This window comes from Engystomops pustulosus, chromosome 3, assembly GCF_040894005.1.
Source record: "Engystomops pustulosus chromosome 3, aEngPut4.maternal, whole genome shotgun sequence".
Classification (NCBI taxonomy): domain Eukaryota; kingdom Metazoa; phylum Chordata; class Amphibia; order Anura; family Leptodactylidae; genus Engystomops; species Engystomops pustulosus.
The window spans coordinates 99,031,839-99,059,101 of record NC_092413.1 but is presented as its reverse complement, the minus strand read 5'-3'; the positions used below and the strand labels follow the sequence as shown (position 1 = coordinate 99,059,101).

At 40.5% G+C, this 27,263-nt stretch overlaps 1 protein-coding gene across 1 annotated transcript in view; it reads left to right on the top strand.

Moving 5' to 3' along the window:
* RSPO3 (R-spondin 3) overlaps window positions 1-27,263 on the top strand; it is a 53,953-nt gene that overhangs the window by 9,055 nt on the left and 17,635 nt on the right. Inside the window, exons 2-4 of the mRNA XM_072141599.1 lie at window positions 21,016-21,207; window positions 22,084-22,230; window positions 25,150-25,339. Coding sequence (XP_071997700.1) covers window positions 21,016-21,207; window positions 22,084-22,230; window positions 25,150-25,339 — 529 coding nt within the window. The remainder of the gene's footprint in view (window positions 1-21,015; window positions 21,208-22,083; window positions 22,231-25,149; window positions 25,340-27,263) is intronic.

The window sequence follows — 27,263 nt, the reverse complement described above, 5'->3', positions numbered from 1 at the left end:
GAGTATATCTTATGGTAAAACTTAACCTGTAATAAATATGTTCAAACTAAAATAAAGATAACAATAACTGTGCAATCCACAGTTACAACCCTACACCAATATAAGTTGTGTAAAAGGATAACTTCTCCGACCCCAACTACAGCATGATGCTTGCTGACATAAGCGGGAACCTGAGTGAAGTTGGCCCCCCCATCTTGTTCAAATCAAGCAAAATTGGTGTCAAACGTTTGTGCTACATTTGTGCTGGTTTGTGCCGTTATCGTTTTTTAAGATTTTAATGAAAGTTATCAGAGGTCAACCAGCCCCCCCACATTGCCCAAATGAAACCAAACTGTGGCCGAACAATTCTGCTACGTTTGTGCTAGTTTGTGCTGCTCAAATTTTTGTTTGTGCTGCTTTTGTTTTGAATATATGAACAAAAAATTAAAGTTCAACCAGCCCCCCCACATTAACCGAATCAAACAAAACTGGTGTGAAACATTAGTCCTACGTTTGTGCTGGTTTGTGCAGCTAAAATTTTCGTTTGTGCCGCTATCATTTTTAATATATTCATACTTTTTGGCAGAGGTCATTAGAGTTCATTTCTTCCAAAGTGCAATGTGTTTGCTAGCTCCCCCTGGTGATCAAACCAGGGAAATGTCACTAGGTTTGTTTTTTACTAGTTCATCCTAAACATCTTAAATACCTGAACATACCTTAAAAATGATAGCGGCACAAACAAAAAATTTTGCTGCACAAACCAGCACAAACGTAGCACTAACGTTTGACACCAGTTTTGTTTGATTCGGTTAATGTGGGGGGGCTGGTTGAACTTTTGAACTTTAATTTTTTGTTCATATATTCAAAACAAAAGCAGCACAAACAAAAATTTGAGCAGCACAAACCAGCACAAACATAGCAGAATTGTTCGGTCCCAGTTTTGTTTCATTTGGGCAATGTGGGGGGGGGGGCTGATTGACCTCTGATGCCCTGTGGAAACTTTCATTAAAATCTTAAAAACGATAGTGGCACAAACGAAAATTTCTGCTGCACAAACCAGCACAAACGTAGCACAAACGTTGGACACCAATTTTGTTTGATTTGAACAAGGTGGGGGGGGGGCCAACTTCACTCAGGTAAGCCGGGATCAGTGGATATTTTTAGGAAGCTGGTTCCTGATAGGATGTATAAATAGAGAGTGCTACCTCACTGACAGTCCACTCTTATGTTCTCATGTAGACTGTCCTCTTACAGCACCGAGATACTGACTATCCTCAGCTAGTTCTCCTTTAAATGTATTGATCCGACACGTTTCCTGAACACATTCATGAGGGATCTAATGTTTGTTACTAATATCTGGTCGACACACTCAATTCAGATATTTAAGATTCATGTTTTTTCAACACATAACCACACACTTGGAACATCTATGACTTGGTGGGGCATGTCCATACTCCCTTTCAGTGAATATTTGCATACTACAGAGAGGTGAACAACAATATATCCCTTTACAGTGGAGGATTAGAAGGCCATGGAGTCATGCTGTGATTTCATGTGATCAGATACAAACATTGGGTAGACAATTTAAATGTAACTTCGTAAAGAAACTTAGATGGCATCACCCTAGTCACATGACATTAAGTTCTGTATGCTGAGAAGAGGCATGGGACATTTGTAGGAGTAGATAGGAGGGGAGGCTGAGCAAAACACGCCCACTCTGATGCCAGTTAATGTAACGTAAAGTTGTTTTATGTTCAATCAACATTTATTGGTGAAAAAGAGTAACAATTGCAAACAGAATTTTCAAGACATGAAGGGTGGTCTCGCAGGACCCCAGCATTAAGATACATACAACATCATGTCATACAGTGACGTCGCAGCAGGCGAGAAGGGCATGGCTGGGTGGGGAGGGGGGGATCTGGGGTTAGGGATGGCTTCTGTGTCATTCTTTGGCCATACACAATAAGCGTATCGCCTATTTTCAATGCAAGGGTCCTGAAAGGTTACAATTTCAATTAAAGAACTTATTATTTTAAGCAAAAAAATCCTGAAAGGCCGGGGTTAGCTGGTATTCCTCCCATGGGGTCCACACAGTGGCTGTCTTACTCGGGTCTGGCATGTCTTTGGCCACCAGCTCCTCCATCCTCCGTATGTAGCGGAGCTCCTGTATCCACTCCACAGCCGTGGGTGGATGAGGGCTATTCCAGTGTCGAGGGATCACTGTCCTTGCCGCTGTGAGAAAGTGGCGAAGGAGTCCTTTTTTGATGGAGGAGATGGTGCCCGGTAACACTGAAAGGAGGGCAACCTGTGGGCTGAATTGTATAGTCTTACCAGACACTCTGCTATAGGTGTCAAACACCATCCGCCAGAAGACCTGTATTACCGAGCAGCTCCACCAAATGTGAAGAATGGATCCCACCTGCGCACCGCACCTCCAGCAGAGCTCCGAGACTCCAGGGTAGATCCTTTGGAGTGTGAGAGGGCACCTGTACCATCGTGATAAGATCTTATAGTTCTTCTCCTGAGCGCTGCAGGGCAGAGGGAGTTTATGGGAGAGTAGGCTTTGTCCCACTCTGCTTCCGTGAGTGTGGTTGATAAGTCCGGCTCCCATGCTGACGCAAACCCTGGGTTCCCCCGAGAGAACTCAGCGAGCAGTATAGCGTATAGCTGAGACAAGACGTGGGCTGGGGGTGATGCAGGTCTAAGGAGTGCCTCAAACCCGGTTAGGGATGCTCCAAAACTAGAGTTGATGTCTGAGCTTACATATGAAGCTAGCTGTTGGTACTCCAGCCAGGACAGTGGAGTGTCTGGGTTAGAGGCTCTCAAAGAGTCCCAGGAAGGTAGGGTATCTCCGGACACTACCTGGGTAAAGCTATTTTATGAGGATGTGAGGGAAAAGTTTTTAGCTAAAAGAAGGGTGTCAGTTAATAGGGATCTATGGGAGCCTGTCACTAGCTGTATTTGTGCAAATGTGGTGACAGGTTCCCTTTTAAAGAGAAATGTCCTCTTTATGCCATCTGAGCTTAGTCCCATCTCTACTTAAACATGCCATAAACCTTTACAACTTTAGGAGAAAGTCATTTAGAGTGATTTCTGCTTGTATTGTGTAGGAGCGCACAAAGCATTCTCTACACATCTGTTACATTTGACAGTCTGAGCTCTGCTACATCTGTAAACAAATATGCCACCATCTTTAATCATTTGGAGTGATCTGCTCATACTAGGAGGGAGCTTACATAGCACTTTCCTTGGAACGCTTTGCAGCACTCATTTGTTCAAATGATGTGTTATAAATATTTGTACTTAATCCTTTTCGTTCAAGTTAAACAGAGGGTAAGTAGCAACTCTAAAGTGATAACGTTGCTTTGTTTTAGTCAAGTGCAATGGCTATACTCGGAGAAAATAGCTTAATGCTCCATAGAGTTAGAAAAAAAAAGCTTAGTGTAAAATCGGTAGTAAAGAAAGACAGTGTAGTGTGCAGTAATGTGAGCTGCACTGTGTTATCATTAGGAACAATAATTGCAGATGCCACAGACTGTTATTCTAACTTGTGATGCTTCACGGTCTGCATGAAAAACGTGTTGGTAAATCACACAGAAAGAATGTGGACATTACCCTTTGAATCGGTTTTGTTTTTTTAATAAGAGGCTTTGATTGAAATCTCCAAAAAGGCATTAACGGCCACTATTATGATTAACGTGCATCAGTAAAAAGAAAAAGTACACTCACTACTCATGCACAATTTACCAAAAGCTATTGGAATGTTGCACCAGAGGAGAAGGCAGTAAAGATAAGCTCTGGAACACATCAGATTCACTCCATTCCCCTGGAGAACATGTATTTATTGCATGAGAAGACCCCACAGATCAAACAGTAGTGGATATGTTGATATTAGAACAATTAAGCCAAGTTTTTCAGATCCCAGATTGAATCCCTTCAAGTTCCACAAGATCCCTTAAAAGATTGACTTTGCCATACCTTATCATTGTATACATTACAATTATGTAATTAAATGCTATAAATTCACTCCACCATTTTCAAGATATCAAAGTAATCTTTTGGCATAGACCTGGCTTTGTGTACATAATAATTTCTACAGTAACAACCAGTTTGCTCACTTTAGTCAGCAGTCATGCATGAATAATGCTTATTCCTCTCTGATAGCAGGGAACGAGCCTGCGCGCTGCACACAGTGCTCAGCACGGGTGCTCATTCACAGCTTAGACTAGTGAATGGGGCCGCTCTGGGCTCATATGAGGGATTGTGCACACTCACCCCTACTCCACTTCCTTCGGACAGCAAACATGGAAGAAGTCTCTCTTGGCTAACATGAATGCACACTACCAGCAATGAGGAGGAGATGAATTATGGGAGATGTAGCATTGTAGTTCATAGAACAGGTCAGCCATCTTTGATAACAGTGATTCAGAGTAAATAAGTACAATATGAATTTCAAAATAGTACAAAGCAGTAGGAGTCACAGTAGAGACAAAAAAGATGAGAAAGAAGAAGGTTAGAAGAAGAATATAACATGTTCAAAAAATAAGATATTATGACTGGAGAATTCCTTTAGTACCTTGTAGAGGATGATCAGACAAGCTCACAATTCAACTGATTTGAATTGATCCACACATCCGTGTCAATGTCTACTGTGTAAAGTTTTAATAATATTTTATTATACAATAAATATAGTTTTCAAGGCTAAGTTCAAATCACCTTCAAATTATAGCAGACCAGATAATTTCTGGTATGAAATTACCAAAGCCTGCTGCAAAGCAGGTTGGACTTGCTGCGGCGTGGTACCACCAGGTCGTTCCACAGGTGCAACTTTGTCCGCGGTGGCAGCCAAGGTACAAAGACGACAGGCAGAATTGTGGTTGGGGACAGGCAGGAGGTCGAGACAGGCAGCACAGGATCAACGTCAGGAACAGAGCAAGAGGTCAAGGCAGACGGAACAGGATCAAAGTCAAGTACAGAACCGGGTCACAACGGGAAATCCAAACACAGGCACAAGGCAGGGACACAAACTTTCTCAACGGCATATGCATGAAGATCCGGCGGGGATTGCTGGAAGAGGCCGGCTTTTATGCAATTTCCAGGGGACGGCCTGCACCAATCAGCAGTGCCCTGGCCCTTAAATCTTCGGGCGCCAACGCATGTGCGCCCTAGGAGGCGGGGAAGCACGCACCGGGATGCTGGAGCATCAACTGTGACTTTCCACAAATATTTGCTGATTGCTATTGGGGCCAGGGGTCACACTGCAGTTCCTACATAAAAGGGCAGTTATTAATAATCATTGGATTATTAATGTTTACTATTTATTATATCTTCTGCCAACTTTGGTCTTATGTGGGAGGACCATAATAACAAACAGTTGGATGGCAACAATTACTAATACTTATAATAACTTGTATGACTCTTAACATTATAAATAATAATGAATATTGATCTAATTTCTATGAGCTAGTCATTCACTTCACTGAGGGTAGTTTAGGAAGGCACTTGAATGATACTAAGTTTTTCTTGATGTATCTCTTTTTGTCTGACAGTATATGTATGTGTGTTATTCTGGGAAGATAAGCAGTAATAAGACTAGTACATTCATTGAGATCAAAAACTGAGGATGCCCATTCTAAATTACTATGGGAGTTGGCCTTTTTCAAAGGAACTCAAATCTGACCTGAGAAGTTAAATAATATTTTCCATATGAAGAACCTAAGAAACGTTACTAACATTTGTCAGTCACATCCAGATGTTTGCCATCGCACATCTGGCAGAAGCGGAATATTGTACATTTATGGGGTTTCCAAAAAAGGCATATTTCTTAAACCTTTGGTCTACTTATGTCAGAGACCTTATGCTTTTTACAACACCATTGAGAAGCTTTATCCAAATACACTCTCTCTTAAGTAGTCTATTGTACCTGCCTATCATGCGTTGAGATAGTTTTTAGATAATTCTTTAAACACAATATAATGTCTTAGTATAATGGCCCACATTTATTAAAGTGCGTCAGTTTTCTTTCTTGGACTAGAAAAAACGTGCAAACTGCTTGCACGTGTATTTACAAAGTGTCAGTGCAAGTTTTGTGTTTTGCTGCATTGTGTCCAAAAAGACTAAAAAAAGTGCACCAAAAGGGGCATTGTGCTTATGCAGACAATTCTGTCTGATGTGAGCCAAAACTACAACTACAACTACAGTGGCAGCAACCATAGCGGCTGCTGTGGGGCCAGCAGTGTCAGCATCATCCAACCTGACACTAAAGAATGGAGGATGTGCACCATTGTAATGTCTGCTCTATATATTTTATTTTGGATTTGTGTATATGAAATACAGGATGTGTTTTTTCCAGAAGGGGAGTGTCTCTTTCTCTCTCCCCTTCCACTAGATATATGCATTTTTATGTATATCTATGTTCAGATTCTATGATTAAGGGTCGGGAGAGACCTGAAATTCATAAGGTATTTGAATTTTAAGCTCCTACATATAATCCATGGTGATTCAATAAAGGATAACTACACTTTAATACTGCATTTGTGAAATGGCTGGATTAGATTAGTTCTACACTTTAAAAAAGTTTTAGCAAATATTGATTTTCAGGGAATATAAGTATCATACATCACAACATCCTATGTTAATGGGAAAAATAGAGTTATTCTAGACCTTAATTTGCAAACTGTATCTGTAAAGTTCTTAGCTATGACATAGAAATCCACATACATAGCACTAGTGAGCTACTTATATTTACGTATGGCTAATAGTCAATAAATATCATTGTTTTACCCTGAGAGAAAGAGCACCAACTTAATACAACAGTTGCATCTGCTGACTTGTTTTATCCTTGGACACAGCTGAGGACCCTTTTGTCGTGTAGTGTGTACATGTGGACTTTGCCAGAAAGCAGTACATTGATGGTATGCAGATGCACGAATAGAGGTTTTCTCAAATAAAGTATTTTTACAACAAACACACTTCACCTACAAAGCCATATGTTTAATTTATATAGCAACGGGCAGATGAGGAGCTGCCTTTAAATCTCCAAGTCTACACAATAAATTGGGTAGTCTTTCTGTGTATATCCAGTACAATTAAAGACATTGGGGCAGATTTATCAGGCTGTCTGAAAGTCAGTATATTCCTAGTTGCCCATGGCTACCAACCACAGCTCTCCTTTAAAATATTCATGAGCACTGGTAAAATGAAAGCTGAGTTGTGACTGGCTTCCATGGGCAACTAGAAATATTCTGACTTTCAGACAGCTTGATAAATCTGCCCCATTGGGTCAGATTTACTAACCCGGTCCATTTGCGATCCAGCGGCGGGTTCTCCTACGCTTATTCGGGTCTTCCGGCAATTCACTAAGGTAGTGCGCCCGATGTCCACCAGGTGTCGCTGCTGCGCTGAAGTCCGTTGGAGTTCACTGGAGTTCACCAAGCTATTCCTGGGTGCAGGTAAGTGCGTGTCAAGCGACACATTTTTTTTTAAAAACACGGCGGTTTTTCGAATCCGTCAGGGTTTTCCGTTGCGTGCATACCGGCGCCGATGCGCCACAATCCGATCGCATGAGCCAAAAACCCAGGGCAATTCGGTGCAAAATGGTAATATTCGGGAAACCCGACGGAAAAACGCGATTTGGGCCCTTAGTAAATGACCCCCATTGTGATATTAAACTTTTAATTAATAAAACATTTAAGTAAAGATTAATGGACTTCCAAACTATTTGAGCACATTTACCTGTAAGAATCCCTTCTTCTAATTACATTACATTCTGTTGACCCTAGAAGCCGGTTGTCCTTGGTATATATATATATATATATATATATATATATATATATATATATATATATATGTATAAATTAAACAAGAAATTGAAGGCTGGCACTGGTTGAGTGTAACATAGGATGCAATTATACTGGCAGTAAGAATGGACTTGTCCCAGCAAGGTGGTCTGTTGAATTGTTCTAATATTGCAAAAGTTGCTTCTCTCTGTGTATAGACAGAGTGAATTGATCGGGGCATAAAGATCATTGCTTCTTGTGTGCTTCATTCTTTTCTTACCTGAAATGTGTTCTGTTTGTACATGAACTTATATTGCCAAAGAGCATACCGCCATAGAAATCTTATAAAGATTTTGGTCGGAAATGACATGTGTGTTTAGTGCCGGTGTTCTTGACAGTACATACCTTGCACCTTAGCTCACTATAAGTGCTAAACATCATAGATGATATATGGGGCCGGGAAGCACAAGGCCTATAAGAAAACATGCAAAGAAAATTAAAGTCAGTAGTGAAATATGTATTTTACAAACGGATTTCCATCTCATTGGTCACTATCATCATCATCAAACTCATGACATTCCATTTTACATTGCCAATATTTTACAGATGTGTGAAAGTGGTCACAGCTGTCTGACATATGCATGTTTGTATTTTCCTGATAATGTCTAATGATTGTGTAAGATGCATCAAGAATGAATGCTGCATGATCTAAAGGAGCCGGAAACAGATGAAATTTAAAAGTGACCCAACCATCAGAATTTCCTGTCCTTGACCTTTAAAACAACAAATATAAGTAATAAAACAACAATGCTGCATCTTTGCTAATCTAATAGACACTGTGGGGCACATTTACTTACCCGGCCCATTCGCGATCCAGCGGCGCGTTCTCTGCACAGGATTCGGGTCCGGCTGGGATTTAAGATGGTAGTTCCTCCGCCGTCCACCAGGTGGCGCTGCAGTGCCGAAAATAATCTTAACGCCCCGGAATGCACCATCCCATAGAAGGTGAAGGTGAGCGCTCCCCAAGCGACACATTTTCGGTTTTTAAATGCGGCGGTTTTTCCGAATACGTCGGGTTTTCGTTCGGCCACGCCCCCCCGATTTCTGTCGCGCGCATGCCGGCCCCGATGCGCCACAATCCGATCGCGTGCGCCAAAAACCCGGGGCAATTCATGTACAAGCGGCGCAAATCGGAAATATTCGGGTAACACGTCGGGAAAACGCGAATCGGGCCCTTAGTAAATGACCCCCTGTATGTATGTAAAGAATCATTCTACCTGCCATTAGGTTTCAGCATCTTAAAACATAAAGATTCATAGAAATTTATCTCATTAAACCTCCATATTCAAATCCCTCCAGAGAAAGTGTAATACATGTTGGGTGTCATTTCCCTTACCTATTGGTCTGCATAGTACACTTTATATACGGCTGCTGAGCGACTTTGAACAATATGGTTCACATTTATCAACTTTTTTTGGTGCACCTTAGGGTGTGCAACACAATTCTGTTGGACACTGCATGATAAATGTGTTGAATGGTCCAACTGCTCACCAGTGCAGAATTTTTTTTGTTGAATCAATTAGAGTGCAGCTGCGCCACAAATGTGTCACTGACACTTCTTAAAAACACATGCAAGCAGATTGCATTGAAAAGAATGTGCAAAATCCGACGGAAAACTTGTGCAGGGGCTTTAACCCCTTAAGGACGCAGCCTGTTTGCAGGTTAAGGCTCGCAACTTTTTTTTGAAATTTGACCTGCGTCTCTTTATATGGTTATAACTTTTGAACACTGTTACTTATCAAAGCGATTCTGATATTGTTTTTTCCCCACATGTTGTACTTCATTTTAGTGGTAAATTTTGGCTGATACGTTTTGTGTTTATTTACAAAAAAAAGAAAAAAGTGATGAATTTTTAGAAAAATTTGCCATTTTCGAAATTCAAAATCACCGCGTTTTCAGACAGATAGATTTACCACCTAAATAAGTTGCTGAATAACATTTCCCATTTGTCTGCTTAACATTTTCATAATTTTTGAAATGTTTGGATAATTTATTTTGACGTCACGCGGCCTACAAATCGAATAGCGATTTTCCGTATTTTCGGAATTGACTATTTTGGGGATAAATACTGTTTGAAATCAAATTTTACATATTTAGCAACAAAACCACCTATATAACCAACCCATTTTCAAATCTGCACCCCTCAAACTATCAGAAACAGCATTTACAAAGATTGTTAACCCCTTGAGATCTTCATAGTAATTGAATCAAAATGGCGGTGAAATTTAGAATGGTCAAATTTTGTCGGTTATACGTTCATCTAGCCCTAAAATTTACACATTTCCAAAAGATAAAAAGAGAAAACTCACCATAAAATTTGTTCTACAATTTCTCCTGAGTGCAGAGACCCCCCACATGTGGACATTACTTGTGTTATGGGGGCACAGCGAGGCGCAGAAGGGAAGGAGCACCCTGCAGCTGCCAGGATTTTAGTTTCCTCGTTGCCCCCTTTTGAAGGCTATAACATTTTCGCTTTTCCGTTATTTGGGCCATGTGACGGCATTTTTTTTGCGGGACGAGATGCTTTTTCCAGTGTTACCATTTTGGGGTTGGTATCACCTATTGTTGAAAATTTTGGAACTTTTTTTGAGGTCATGAGTAGAAAAGCATCAATTCTGTACTGGATTTTTTACTTTTTTTTTTTTTTGTGTTCACCGTATAGCCTAATAATCCTGTTATCTTTATTCTATGGGTCGATACGATTACAGGGATACCAGACATGAATATTTTTTCTTATGTTTTACTAAATTTGCCAAATAAAACCCTAATGTGGGGAAAAATCTATCATTTTTGCATCGCCGTCTTCCAAGTGGCATAACATTGTTACGTTTTTGGCTACAGAGCTGGTTGATGGCTTGTTTTTTGCGGGACATGTTGTTCTTTGCAACAATATCATTCTGGAGTACATATGTTTTATTGATCACTTTTTATTGCATTTTTAGTGGGATATAATAGGTAAAAATCATAATTTTTGGCGGGTTTTAACGTTTTTTTTTTACGGCGTTCATCATATGGGTTCAATAGTTATTTAGTTTTATTCTATGGATTGTTACGGACGCGGTGATACTATATATGTGGGGTTTGTGTTATGATTTAGACTTTTTTGAGTGTTATATGTCTCTTTATATGTTTTGGGGCTTATGGGCATTTTTAGTGATTTATAAAGTAATTTTTTATTGAAAAACATTTTTTTTACATTTTTTTACATGATCCACCATGGGATATGAACAAGCAATCATCTGATTGCTTGTTCTTGATAATACTCTGCAATACTAATGTATTGCAGGGTATTATCAGTGCCAGCCTATGCAGATGCATAGGCTGACACTTTGCCTTTAAGATGACGTCACAGACGCCATCTTAAAGGTAAACCCTCCAGGCTTCTCTGGGGTCCCGATCGGACCCCAGAGGTGCCAAAACAGCAATCGGCCCCCCCGAAAACGGTGCGGGGGGGCCGATTGTGATGTAAAGACCCCCAGAAGGCATGTTAAATGCCGCGGTCGCGTTGACCGCGGCATTTAACGGGTTAAACACCCGCGATCGGAGCCCACTCCGACCGCGGGTGTTAGCCGGGGATGTCAACGGTAGATTACCGTTGAAATCCCGCGGCTAACGATGCCGGTTCGGCTGCTATACAGCGCTGAACCGGCATCGTCTCTGCGCAGTAGCTGTACTGCGCTGAGCGCTATTCGCGGGACTCAGCGCAGTACAGCTACGGCGCAGAGCGCTAAGGGGTTAATAAATCTGGGCCAATGTTTGTGGCAGAGCCATGGTAAAGATAGTGCCATGTTTTGTAAGTCTTAACAGGAATGTTTTATTGTTTTTTTTATTGTCTTTACACTTTTTATGATTCTTGGGACAAGACCACAATTTAATGCTAATTAGGAGGGGTGAGTTCTGAATAGGTTCTCACCATCAAACAGGGAAACATCTTCATTTGTTGCCTCTATAGAAGATATTCCCACTGTCATCCAGGCCTCTAGATGACAATGTCAGGAATATACTATTCATAAATAGACATTGACATAGACATATACTAACATTCAGCAGGTCTAAAATGAATAGGCAATATGAAAATAACATGGTGAGTTGCTATACGATAAACATGGGTGTCACGAGGATGTCTGCCATCCAATTCTATAAGACATGTATAGTTCTGTTTGACATTCTTTCTTCATTTCAGTACGTACATTATACAAGGAGAAGAGGCAGAATAATCTTTATTTACATAGCGCCATCATATTTTGTAGCGCTTTACAAATCACAAGGGACATATACAAATACAGGCAGTCCCTGGGTTACATATAAGATAGGGTCCGGAGGTTTGTTCATAAGTTGAATTTGTATATAAGTCGAAACTGTATATTTTATAATTGTAGATCCAGACAAAAAAAATGTTTGCCCAAGTGACAATTGGAGTTTAAACATTTTTTGCTGTAATGGGACCAAGGATTATCTATAAAGCTTCATTATAGACACCTTACAGCCAATTATTGTAATCTGGGACTATAGTAAAGCATTCAGAAAGCTTCACCATCGGTCAGAGGGGTCTGTCTGTAACTATGGGTTGTCTGTAAATCGCGTGTCCTTAAGTAGGGGACCGCCTGTAACATACTTTACTAGAGAAATTGAAGGTTATTAGTAGACCATCATATCCCATTTACTATAATGCTCCTTATGTAAGCGTATGTTAAACATTTGTTATTCATAGCCAGAAAAAAGCTGATGGGCATAAATGTTCTACCATACTTGAATGTTTAACAGAACCTACGCAACGCAGGTGTGAATCTAGCCATAAGGCTCATTCTTAACAGGAAAGTTAATCCCATAAGGATGCACGTTTTTTTCCCTCTATACCTACACAAATCCATAACTTTTTCATTTTTCCACGTACAGAGTTGTGGGAGGGCTTATTTTCTGTGTAACAAATATTACTTCTCAGTGACGTTATTTATTATTCTATTATTCCATGCCATGTACTGGGAAGCTGTAAAAAAATTCTAAATGTGGTGAAAATAACACCTCTACTTTATTCTTTGGTTCGGTACAATCACTGTGATATCAAATTTATATAGGTTTTATTGTGATTCAATACACTTCCAAAAATTAAACAAATGTGTACATAAAAAATAGTTTCTCCATCTTTTGATAATAATAACGTTTTCATACTTAAGTGTATAGAGCTGTCTAAGGTGTCATTTTTTTGTGAAATGAGCTGACCTTTTATTACATTTTGAATGTGATGTAAAATGGTATAAAAGTAGCATTTGACAATTAAATGCTATTTTCCGTTATGTGGTTAACCACCGCCAGTAACCATTTTTTATATTTTTATACATTGCGCATTTTGAGACGTGGCAAAACCTAATGTGTTTGTCCTTTTTAAATATTTGTTATATTTTATTTATGTCAGTTCTAGGGAAAGGGGGGTGATTTGAATTTTTAGGTTTTTTTATTATAATTTTTTTTTTAACTTTTTTTTATTTTTATTTTTACTATTTTTCAGACTCCCTAGGGTACTTTAACCCTAGGTTGTCTGATCGATCCTATCATATACTGCCATACTACAGCACATTGTAATGAAGGGGTTAAAACGAAATAGCCTCGGGTCTTTGGAAGACGTCACGGGGAGCGACGATCCCAGGCAAGATGGCGGCGCCTATGCGCTGCTATCTTTTTGAGGCTGCCAGCAGCTTTGCCGGCAGCCATCGCTGTGATAACACCCGTGATTGGTGCTAGCACCGATCGCGGGTGTTACAAGTAAGTCTTTGCTGCAATATGCAGCAAAGCCTTACCGGCTATGGAGAGGGCTCAGCCCGTGAATACACGGCGGGTGGCCGTGAACCAGTTAATTCACTGTTATTACAAATATACAGCATTTCACAGATATGATTACAACCTGTCTCTATCAGTCCTAGTGTTTACAATTCTGGTTGTCCATGGATTCCACCTGTAAATTCTCTGACTATGGTCAGATTCTTCTCATGAATAGCTTGTCTTGTCTGCACAATGCCATGCTCTCTACCTCCTGACCTCCCTCTGAATTACAAGACAAGCTCAGAGACTGTACAGACACAGGCATTTCTGCAAGCAAGCAGTATCATGAAGAGACTTAACTAGATACAAACAGATAAGGTCTTTATAGTAGAGATGACTGTGTGTTTTCTTGATTAGGTGAGGAAGCAGATGTTAGTGTGTCATTGTGTTTTATATCCATCTCATGACTCTGAGCTCTCATGTCTCTTTTTCAATGTCAGATGCTAGTAGAAAGTGCAGAATATACACTCACCGGCCACTTTATCAGGTACACCATGCTAGGGTTGGACCCCCTTTTGCCTCCAGAACTGCCTCAATTCTTCGTGGCATAGATTCAACAAGGTGCTGGAAGCATTCCTCAGAGATTTTGGTCCATATTGACATGATGGCATCACACAGTTGCCGCAGATTTGTCGGCTGCACATCCATGATGTGAATCTCCCGTTCCACCACATCCCAAAGATGCTCTATTGGATTGAGATCTGGTGACTGTGGAGGCCATTTGAGTACAGAGAACTCATTGTCATGTTCAAGAAACCAGTCTGAGATGATTCCAGCTTTAAGTCATGGCGCATTATCCTGCTGAAAGTAGCCATCAGATGTTGGGTACATTGTGGTCATAAAGGGATGGACATGGTCAGCAACAATACTCAGGTAGGCTGTGGCATTGCAACGATGCTCAATTGGTACCAAGAAAATATTCCCCACGCCATGACACCACCACCACCAGCCTGAACCGTTGATACAAGGCAGGATGGATCCATGCTTTCATGTTGTTGACGCCAAATTCTGACCCTACCATCCGAATGTCACAGCAGAAATCGAGACTCATCAGACCAGGCAACATTTTTCCAATCTTCTACTGTCCAATTTCGCTGAGCTTGTGCAAATTGTAGCCTCAGTTTCCTGTTCTTAGCTGAAAGGAGTGGCACCCGGCGTGGTCTTCTGCTGCTGTAGCCCATCTGCCTCAAAGTTCGATGCTCCTCTGCCTACCTTGGTTGTAACGGGTGGCTTTTTGAGTCACTGTTGCCTTTCTATCAGTCTGCCCATTCTCCTCTGACCTCTGGCATCAACAAGGCATTTCCGCCCACAGAACTGCCGCTCACTGGATGTTTTTTCTTTTTCGGTCCATTCTCTGTAAACCCTAGAGATGGTTGTGCGTGAAAATCCCAGTAGATCAGCAGTTTCTGAAATACTCAGACCAGCCCTTCTGGCACCAACAACCAAAGGCACTCAAATCACCTTTCTTCCCCATACTGATGCTCGGTTTGAACTGCTGGAGATTGTCTTGACCATGTCTACATGCCTAAATGCACTGAGTTGCCGCCATGTGATTGGCTGATTAGAAATTAAGTGTTAACGAGTAGTTGGACGGGTGTACCTAATAAAGTGGCCGGTGAGCGTATATAAAAGTGTAGATATAACCTGTAACCTGATAATCTAAACACATTGGGGCACATTTACTTACCCGGTCCAGTCGCGATCCAGCGGCGCGTTCTCTGCTCTGCATTCGGGTCCGGCCGGGATTTATGAATGTAGTTCTTCCGCCGTCCACCAGGTGGCGCTGCTGCGCTGAAAGTCATCTCCTCGCGCCGGAATTCACCACCTCGGACCAAGTGAAGGTAAGCGCTCCCCAAGCGACACTTTTTCGGGTTTTAAAGGCGGCGGTTTTTCCGAATACGTCGGGTTTTCGTTCGGCCACGCCCCCCGATTTCCGTCGCGCGCATGCTGGCGCCGATGCGCCACAATCCGATCGCGTGCGCCACAATCCCGGGGCAATTCAGGTACAATCGGCGCAAATCGGAAATATTCGCGTAACACGTCGGGAAAACGCGAATCGGGCCTTTAGTAAATGACCCCCATTGTCAGCACACAGCATCTCATAGCATGGAGGAATCAGTGTTTGCTTAAAGAGTCCCTGTCCACATTTTGCAATGACCATAGAAGCTATAACAGCAATAAAACGGAGTAAAATTGTAAAGTATGGGAGTTAAAAATTATCTTTATTCTGTAAACATTGCTAGTTGATTAAAATTTAAGAACTTTTTTGTTATGGGCAATCGACTGTTAGAGCAGGATGCATATTTAAAGTGTAGCCATATAAGTGACCTGCAGTTCTAGAAGAACCCTATATACAGACTAGATCTGAGACATTCCGAAAAAACAATGGGGCTTATTTACTAAGGGTCCGCGGACCGCACTTATATATTTCAATGATTTACGTTTTGCACTGCATTTAGCAAGGGTTTTTGCCGCACATGATCGGATTCATGCGACACAAATTGGGGGGCGGGCCGTCGGACGATCCGACTGATTCGGACTAAGCGCAGGATTTAACATTTAAATTGTGACGCAAGCCAAGCACTTACATACACCGGGAAGAAGAAGGTAGTACACGCTCGTAGTGAATCACAGCACAATCCATGATCGTCGCACATTTGGGACTTGGACAGGTAAGTAAATGTGCCCCAATGTCTTCACTGAAAGTTGAAGATTGAATTTCTAGTGACCACAGTGTACAAACACCAGTTAATAATGGAGCAAGGCATTCATGCCTGAATTATTTTTACAGTTTTACTATTTTCTTCTTATACACAAGTAGGGATACCAAGCCAACCCAGGCAGGTAGAAGATGACACCATAATACATATCTATATAAAGATATATATCTATTAATGACATATCTTCTCTTTGAAACTCTGCAAATGCTTCAAAGTAAAATATACATTTGTGACAATAGTGCAATTTTGCATGTGGTTTGGGCCCAATGAATCTCCTATCTGATTCCCATAAAAGGTACATATATATTTTGTATTACGTATCTTGACAAAGCTCTATACAAATATATATTACTGTTTATCTATTACTTATCTACTACTGTCCCATTAAGTTTTACAAGCTGTCGCCTTTTTTCCATCAATTTCAGTATGTGATTGTGTTTAATTCTCAAGCAATCCTTTTACAAACTGTTATCTTTCCAGTGTCATCAATCACTTCTGTGTGGAATATGTTGAGAGTGTAAATCATGCACAATGACAATTTTATCACAGTTTTCATTTTCACTCTAATGAGGCATAGACAAAGTTTTTGGAAATACCCCTCTGCAATTTGCTTGCAACCACAAGCTTTCTCAGCTGAATGTGAAGTTGTAAGTGGTTTAAATTCCTTGGTAGATCACATTCCTGTATATATTTGGAATTTTAGAATAGATATATAATAAATTAGATGATAGATAATATATTAAATGGATAGATAGATGGATAGATATAAAACCAAGTCCGCACAGTGGAGAGAAACCTCAATAGAGGGGGTGCAGAGCCTCCATGGATCCTGGCATGGTCCTTAAGTAGTAAAGTTGAAAAAAGTGTAGGCACACTCCAAAAATCCAACTTTAGATAGATTGAAAGATAGATTGATAGATAGATAATATTTGTTATTTACTGTACAATGATATACGGAAGAGTGTCTGGCAAAGAAAAACTTAAATCTTTTTTAACATCAGAGCGTCTATTAAAATTTAACATTTAACTTAAATGGGTATTATTTACTGACCGGAAAACCCACCAGATGTCACTTTTTATGAATTGCTTATTTACTATAGATGATAAGAATATGTAATTTTTAGATTTTAACACTTTATTTTATGGTTGAAGCATATCTATTTATATAAGCAGTCTCCATATTATGTAAAAGATAGATTCTGTTGGTTTGTTCTTAAAGAGGACCTTTCACCACCCCAAACTTATTAACTTTAACATACCCGAATTTAGGGACTTGCTCACGGATTCAAGAGCACTTTGAATTGTATTCCTAGCCCACACCGTTACTGAGATATAAGCACCGTTCTATGACCATTCAATGTAGCGGATCGTCAGAGAGGAGGTGCTGCAGCAGGGGTGGGGGCGTGTGTACACTCATCGGCCACTTTATTAGGTACACCTGTCCAACTGCTCGTTAACACTTAATTTCTAATCAGCCAATCACATCGCGGCAACTCAGTGCATTTAAGCATGTAGACATGGTCAAGACAATCTCCTGCAGTTCAAACCGAGCATCAATATGGGGAAGAAAGGTGATTTGAGTGCCTTTGAACGTGGCATGGTTGTTGGTGCCAGAAGGGATGGTCTGAGTATTTCAGCAACTGCTGATCTACTGGGATTTTCACGCACAACCATCTCTAGGGTTTACAGAGAATGGTCCGAAAAAGAAAAAACATCCAGTGAGCGGCAGTTCTGTGGGCGGAAATGCCTTGTTGATGCCAAAGGTCAGATGAGAATGGGCAGACTGGTTCAAGCTGATAGAAATGCAACCGTGACTCAAATCGCCACCCGTTACAACCAAGGTAGGCAGAAGAGCATCACTGAACGCACAGTACGTAGAACTTTGAGGCAGATGGGCTGCAGCAGCAGAAGACCACACCGGGTGCCACTCCTTTCAGCTAAGAACAGGAAACTGAGGCTACAATTTCTCGAGTCTCGATTTCTGCTGCGACATTCAGATGGTAGGGTCAGAATTTGGCGTCAACAACATGAAAGCATGGATCCATCCTGCCTTGTATCAACGGTTCAGGCTGGTGATGGTGGTGTCATGGTGTGGGGAATATTTTCTTGGCACTCTTTGGGCCCCTTGGTACCAATTGAGCATCGTTGCAACACCACAGTCTACCTGAGTATTGTTGCTGACCATGTCCATCCTTTTATGACCACAATGTACCCAACATCTAATGGCTACTTTCAGCAGGATAATGTGCCATGTCATAAAGCTGGAATCATCTCAGACTGGTTTCTTGAACATGACAATGAGTTCACTGTACTCAAATGGCCTCCACAGTCACCAGATCTCAATCCAATAGAGCATCTTTGGGATGTGGTGGAACGGGAGATTCGCATCATGGATGTGCAGCCGACAAATCTGCGGCAACTGTGTGATGCCATCATGTCAATATGGACCAAAATCTCGGAGGAATGCTTCCAGCACCTTGTTGAATCTATGCCACAAAGAATTGAGGCAGTTATGAAGGCAAAAGGGTGTCCAACCCGTTACTAGCATGGTGTACCTAATAAAGTGGCCGCTGAGTGTATACACTAATGTTCTCTGACGATTCGCTACATTGTCAGAGAACGGGCTCATATCTTGGCAACGGTGGGGGCTAGGAATACAATTCAAAGTGCCCTTGAATCAGTGAGCAAGTCCCTAAATTCGGGTATGTTAAAGTTAATAAGTTTGGGGTGGTGAAAGGTCCTCTTTAAGAACAAACCAACAGAATCTATCTTTTACATAATATGGAGACTGCTTATATAAATAGATATGCTTCAACCATAAAATAAAGTGTTAAAATCTAAAAGTCCCTACATTCGGGTATGTTAATGTTAATAAGTTTGAGGTGGTGAAAGGTCATCTTTAAGTTGAATTTGTATATAAGTTGGAGTAGGCATACTTTGTAAATGTAACTCCATACAATTTTTTGCCCCCGTGACAGTTGCATTTTCTCAATTTTGTGTTGTCACAGGAAAATTAATTGCATAGACTTTGATAATTTTTACAGTAAAGTATATCATTGCATCCTGGGGCTAATGTACAGTCTGTAACCAGAAGTCACCAGTAAGTGGAGTTTTCTTAAGTCTGGGACTGCCTGTATGCATCTTATTTGCATTATGAATCATTAGCTTATATAAACTGTAGATTTTACTTCCTTTTATGCATCGAACATAACACATGCTTATTGTAGCAGGCCCACTTAACTAACTATAATTCACAAAGTCTTCTATTTGTTAAAGTAAAATGAATTACAGGGCTTGATTTTCTCCCAGGTTAGTCCAAGTATAAAATGAAGAACAGCATGCACTGCTGTCATGTGTTGTCCTTATGAATAGGCTTGAATTTTGTCAAACAATGAAACTTCAAATTCATTTACCGTATATACTCGAGTATAAGCCGACCCGAGTATAAGCCGAGACCCCTAATTTTACCACAAAAAAATGGGAAAACCTATTGACTCGAGTATAAGCCGAGGGTGTAGTATACAGCCAGCTAGCCACCTGTAGTATACAGCCTGTCCCAAGTAGTATACAATCAGCCTGCCCCCATGAAGTATACAGCCTGCCCCCATGAAGTATACAGCCTGCCCCCATGAAGTATACAGCCTGCCCCCATGAAGTATACAGCCTGCTCCCATGAAGTATACAGCCTGCCCCCATGAAGTATACAGCCTGCCCCCATGAAGTATACAGCCTGCCCCCATGAAGTATACAGCCTGCCAGCCTGCCCCCATGAAGTATACAGCCTGCCCCCACAGGGTATACAGCCTGCCCCCACGAAGTATACAGCCTGCCCCCACGAAGTATACAGCCTGCCCCCACGAAGTATACAGCCTGCCCCCAGTATAATAAAAAAATAAACTTAATACTCACCCTCCGACGATACTCACCTTTGATTTGAAGTGGCGGCTCCCGGTCCTCGGCGGCGGCTCCTGGTCCTGGGCGGCGGCTCCCGGTCCTCGGCGGCGGCTTCTCTCTTCGATCTTCACGTGCCGGCAGTCGCGTCCATGCGACTTGCCAGCGGGCGCACAGTGCGATGCGGCGGTGTCGCCGCTGATGACGTCATCAGCGGCGACACCGCTACATCATATTGTGCGCCCGCCGGCAAGTCGCATAGACGCGACTGCCGGCACGTCAAGATCGAAGAGAGAAGCCGCCGCAGAGGATCAGGAGCCGCCGCAGAGGACCGGGAGCCGCCGCCGAGGACCGGGAGCCGCCGCCGAGGACCGGGAGCCGGATGGTGAGTATTAATTTTTTTTTTTTTTATTAACTCATGTTTTTTTTTTATTAACTCGTGTATAAGCCGAGATTAGGTTTTTCAGCACATTTTTTGTGCTGAAAAACTCGGCTTATACACGAGTATATACGGTAATAGTGCCATAGTCACTACATGAACCACTGTACTTGGAAAATAAAACACATCTACTAGATCATAGTCACTAAAATATATCATAGACCAATGTAATTGTACATGTAACATACAGACCATGATATGACTTTACATAAAGGAATCGTGGTCAAATTATTGTAGAATTATGTTTTTTTGTTAATACGAAGAATAAGTTCTAAAAATATAAATGATAATTAATAGGATTAACTATTTTCATATCTTTTGTTTTCTTTAGTGCATCCCAGTGTCAGCCAGAATTGCCAAAGTGGATGTGCCACATGTTCTGATTACAATGGCTGCTTGACATGTAAGCCAAGACTGTTTTTTGCTCTAGTAAGGAACGGCATGAAGCAAGTTGGGGTATGTCTTCCCTCATGTCCAACCGGATACTATGGGATACGCTCTCCGGGAACCAGTGAGTGTAAAAGTAAGTAGGAAGCCTAAAGTTTTAGTTCATCTATATATGTATGTTTTGCTGTTGTCTGTCATCTCAGTTATGTAGCAGTCGGCAATCAGCTATTCAATTGTATTAAGCATTTAGCTGGATAGCAGCTGGCAAATTAATAAAAAACACATGACTTTGCATTATTATCTGATCTCTATTACATGAAGCAAACACATTTAAAAGCATTAAAGGGGTTGTATAACTTTATTTTGTATTTTTGTGTAATTAAGTATAATTGTAATTATATGGCTGTAGGTCTTTAAAAAGCAAACATATACTGACCTTTCTCCCTGCTCAGTTTCAGCCATTGTGCCCCCTGTCATTTCCAGGTCTTTGTTTACAGAGATAGTTGGTGACCATAGCCGTGCGTCTGTTACAGCATTGGTATAATGCTGTGGTCAGGAAAGCAATGCCGGCCTCTGCCCATGGCAACCAATCACAGCTCAGCTTTCATTTTACCAGTGCTCATGAATATTTTAAAGGGAAGCTGTGATTGGTTGCCCTGGGCAAATAGAAATATTCTGACTTTCAGACAGCTTGATAAATCTGCCCCATAGTCTTGCTGACTGGTACGTGGGCACCTAGAGTGGTTGGAAGCCACAAGCACTTACCATGAGTCAATTTCAGCCTAATTTCAGCATTATTTGACGGAAAACCTCTTTAAGTGCTGTGATTCCTACAGAATTTGTACAAGATTGTTAGCCTGGGAATCATGCAGACAATTTTGCAGACTGTCAATCTATATATTTTATATATCTTTATCAATCAGTAAGTGAATAATATTTAGTATATTTGGTCTTTATACTGAACATAGCGTGAGATCTCTATATTATACATTGGTCTTTCCTGTGCTTTTAGGATGTAAAGCTGAATGTGAAACATGCTTCCACAGAAGCTTCTGCACAAAATGTAAAGGTGGATTTTATTTGCACACTGGGAAGTGTTTTGACACATGTCCAGCTGGGTTTGAGAACAATAACCACAGTATGGAATGCAATACTATTGGTAAGTAGAGTCGACCATGTGATTTATAACTATCTGCCTTTAATAAGGTACAGTCAGCTTTTCTGGTTTACCAAATATTTAGGGGGTGTTAGACTGGAAAAATATAGGGGAGGGAGTACAAAAAACACTGAAATCCCAAAGGAAAGTTTGGAATCCTCTAAGATTAACTAGGATTTGATAAATATGAAAAAGATGCCAAGGTAGAAGCTCATGAGTGAATGGAAGATGGATTGTTACACATGTAAATCTATACATAAGACTACTTAAGCCTTTGCTATTTCTATTAGAATATATACATATATTTACTTTTCAACGTAGTCCCCTTTTAGAAAGATACACTTCTCCCAATGTTCCTGTCATTTTTTTAACCCTCTCCAAAATACGCCTCTGTCTTGGCGATGACTTCCTTGTTTGAGCTAAATTTTTTTCCCACAAGCTATTTCTTTATATTAGGGAACAAGAAAAGGTCGTAGGGAGCCAGATTGGGTGAATACATGGAGTGCGGCAGCAATTCATAATGCAATTCATGCAGTTTGGCGGCGACAACTCCGGACGAATGTGCTGGTGCTTTATAGTGTTGAAACAGAGCCTTCTTTTTCGCCAAATGCGGCCGTGTCTCCTTCAATTTTTCTTTCCTTTGTGCTACTTCGCGCACTTTTGTTCGTTGATCAGCGAGTATCATATTGTGGATTTTTTAAATTGATTTCCTCAGTAACCACGTCTGCCGGGCGTCCTGGTCGCTCCTCATCAAAAACGGATGTTCGCCCACGTTTAAATTCGTTGAACCAATATGTAACTGTGGTTATAGATGGCGAAGTGTCCCCATAAACAGCATCCAACTTTGCTTTTATCTCCTCGCGAATTACCAAACGATACTGTTCTTTTTCCATTTTAGCAAAAATCACAAAATGTGTCTTACTCAAATGGCTGCCAAATCCAAACTAACCTATCAATCAGTCTGCAATTTGTTTTGCCGTTGTTTGATAGATGGCTGCCCACAATGATAACATCAACTTCCCCCAGGAACGCCCTCTGTTGTCAAACATGGGTACTTATTGAACCGCCTATAGATATATATATATATATATATATATATATATATAAAATCTTTTGATTAGCTTCTAGATTATCACAATTTATCTGATGGATTCTGTTTTATACTTATTACAAAGTACATAGCAGACCCTGTGCATTAAAGAGATCTTACAGGAACCTAGATACAGGGGTGAGAAGGACAAAGAAAGCATTCTTACCTTGTTCAGACTCCTACATTGCCCTAGTACTTAATTTTTGAAGTGACCCTGAGAGGCAACTTTCTTTAATGTCCTCAAATCCGTAGAAGCAACACAATAGGTAACATGGGTGCATCACCTCCCGGAACTTCAGTTGGGCATGGTGCCAAAAATCAGGAGTACCAAATTGACACAAGAACATTCATGCCCTAGCCCGTTTGATGCTGTACAGGTATTTGCTATAGCACTTTATAGCCATCATGTTCTGCAATACAAGCCACATGTAAGAGTGGAAAATACCTATATATGGCACCCAATGGGGCACGCCATGATTCTCCATTATAAACCTTTATGACATCTCCTTATACAGCTGCATTCAAATTGGAGCCACAATACAGTTAAGTACCAGTGGCCTAAGATCAGTGTAATCATTGCTGAATGTGGAGAAGTATTTTCAGCTGCAAGTTTTACATTCTCTTGGCGATGAGGTGTGTTATTGTTACTGGTTATAATGACACTAAATATTTCACGTGCACTCGATTCTGTCTGAAGCAGGAAAGCATTAGTTTGCAGGTAGTGCTTGTTATCTGTGCTGAATCATTTGATATGATTAATGTATGCATACTTGGCTTGAACATAGTTCACTGCATGTTCTTTTGACTAAACACAAATGTAAAGTAAATTAGTCTTGTAATCTAGGTTTTAAGATGTTTCTATGTATAAGCCTATTTTCTTTGTTTTGGCTCATTTTCAGTTTAGCTTCATGACTGATTAAATTATGCAGTGCATTCCCTTAACATAGTCATTGCGGATAATTTAGTGCTATTGTCAGTTATAATCTACCAGGCTTAAAGGAAATCTACCATCAAAATCAAGAATGATAAACCACACTTACTGATAGATCCAACCACTGTGACTCTGGCAATCTTCTTATGTTTGTTATCCATGGCCTCCTGCCTTCTAAACTCAATTTTTACAAGTATGCTAAAGAGTGGTGTTTCCAGAGCCCCTGAGTGCTGAAGCTTCACAGGCTGTGACAATGAGCAGAGTAATTTTTGACTCCCCTGCACTTCTGCTAGATTACACAGGCAGAAGAAGGGGGAGAGAACAGGGGTTTGGGTTACACATGTTCTGATTATTGAAACAGCCTGTGAATCTGCAACACTGAGAGGTTCCCAGAGCCCTTCAGACTCATTAGCATAATTGTAAGAGTTGTTTTTAGAAGGATGGAGGCCACAGATAATGAATATAAGAAGATTGCCAAATTCACAGTGGCTGGTTCTATGAGTATGTTTTCCTGGTTTACCCATGCTTGATTTGGATGGTAGATTTTCTTTAAAGAAGCACTCTGAAAAAAATCATGTATTCTAAACCTTAGATGTCAAATACATCCATTACTGCTGTTAATGTATTTTTTCTAGCTTTTTAATTTTCAAATCATGACTGATAACACTGATGCCAATTTACCCCACTGATTTGAAACAATGTTTCTCCAAACATCACATTATTAATGTCACCTCCTTACATTGATGTTAATGGGTTGTGTAAAGTAATAATCCACTGACTAATTCTCCACATAACAACAATTAGAATGATCTTTAAAATATTTCAATATTTGTAAATTTACATGAATCTTGTAAGTCATTGATACCTGATCATATAACTTATCTTTGTTTTGTTTCTATAGTTCATTGTGAGGTCAGTGAATGGAGTCCTTGGGGTCCATGCACAAAGAGAGGAAAGCTTTGTGGCTTCAAACGAGGCAACGAAACCAGAACTCGTGAGATACTTCAACAACCATCTGCACTTGGTACCCCTTGCCCACAAACATCTGAAGCACGAAAATGCATAGTACAAAAAAAGAAATGCTCAGAAAGGTAAGAATTTGTCATAATTCTCAGATTTTAATTTATAAATTGAAATATGCATTCAGTAAAGAAAAAAGACCTTGGCCCTATGTAGTTGATGTAACTAGGAGAGGCAGGGCCCCATAGCAGCCTTCAGAATGAGGCGCCCCTCCCAGCTTAAAAATATACATTTTACACTCCTATATACACACACATTTCTATACATAACCATATATTTCTATATATAAATATACTGTTCTTCACACATACACACATATTTATACACTTTTACTCACATATGCATACATATAGAGCATATATACATCACATATATACACACATACAGTGCCATACACAGACGTGCAGCATATATACACCTAAGAAGGTGAACAGTGCCTCCCAAAGAGGTGCAAAGCACTTAGTAAATGTGCCTCAATATGTATATAATGGTACACATCCTCCATTCTTTAGTATCAGGTTGGATGATGGGGCCCCCTGGCACTGCAGACCCCAAAGCAGCTGCTATGGCTGCTACCACTGTAGTTACGCCACTGAAGCTGATGTAAGTAAAGAAGAGACACACAGCAACTAATCATATTGGAGGGGATATATAATTAGGCAGGATTCATGATCCAGTGATCCAAAAAAGTTGCAAATTTTTGTGCAACTGAATTGTTAGTATTTCCTATGCCTGGGGGGGCTGGGCTGGTTTTGTGCCAGATGTATGACTTTTTGCATTGTTGCACATCATAAATCAGACTTAAACAACTGCACAGTGATAAATAAGGCGCGTTGTAGGAGAATTGAAAAGTAGGAAGGGTATTAAATAGTTGCAAAAAAAATCATACAAAATGGGAGGAAGAATCTGATTGGTTTTGGCAGCCAACTACTTGAATTTTCGTGAATAAATGATTATTCCTTGTACTTTATACATAAGACAAGAGAGAGAGCATTGTGAATCTGTGATTTTTTGCAAATAGACCATGCCGGAATTATTGATGCTTTTTATCAGCGCTGGCATGAGTCAAGGTGATCAACATGCCTGAATTAGAAATGACATGGAATCCCCCATCCCAGAACCAAGTAGTTAATCCCTAATATACTCCCCTGTCAGGGAAACAGATTGTTATATTAGAGCACATGTGTGGCTGGCCTGGGTGGGAGAGCAGGAGTTACATGCAATGTTTGTAAAATTTCTAGGCAGGAGGATTTGATAAGTATGCAGTTGGCTTACTTTCGCTGTGTTTTATCATACTTTGATTGGAGTTCAAAAATATGCTGAAGAAAAATGCACAAAACCATGCATCAAGATTAGAGTAAATGTTACTTTAGCTGGAGATAATGTAACATAATACCAAGAGGCTTAAAATATTAAGTGTTAAATTCCCTTCTCATCCACCCACTCATGCTCATCACAGACACAATCTGATGTAATGCAGATAGCCAACCAACTAGCTATCAGATTTAATGATGTGCTTGATGATAATATTGCTCTAATCCACTTTATTCAGCAATATATTCTCCTTTCAGTGCAGACACACATATCTTGCAATAGTTTTATATTTTAATGATGTTCTAACATTCTCTTTCTTAGCTAAAATGATTAACATATAAATAAAAAGTGCTTTGTACTTTACCTAGATGTACTGTATCTAGATTATTATAAGATTAAAACCTGATTAAAACAGCATAAAACAAAAAATATTATTAATAAAAAATGATTATCCATTTTCCCCAATATCCATCAGAGTTATCACATCCTGTATGTATGAAGATTAAAAGTGACTGCGTCCAATCATCAGCCAAAGCAATCATATGACCCTATACTGGAATGATAGCAGCCTTTCATTGGCTGCAGCAGGGGACAGTGAGTACTGGTGGAGTGCCCAGAGTAGATCACTGGAATAACGGTCTGGTGGGAAATGATTCTTTCCTTTTCACATGCATCCTTAAC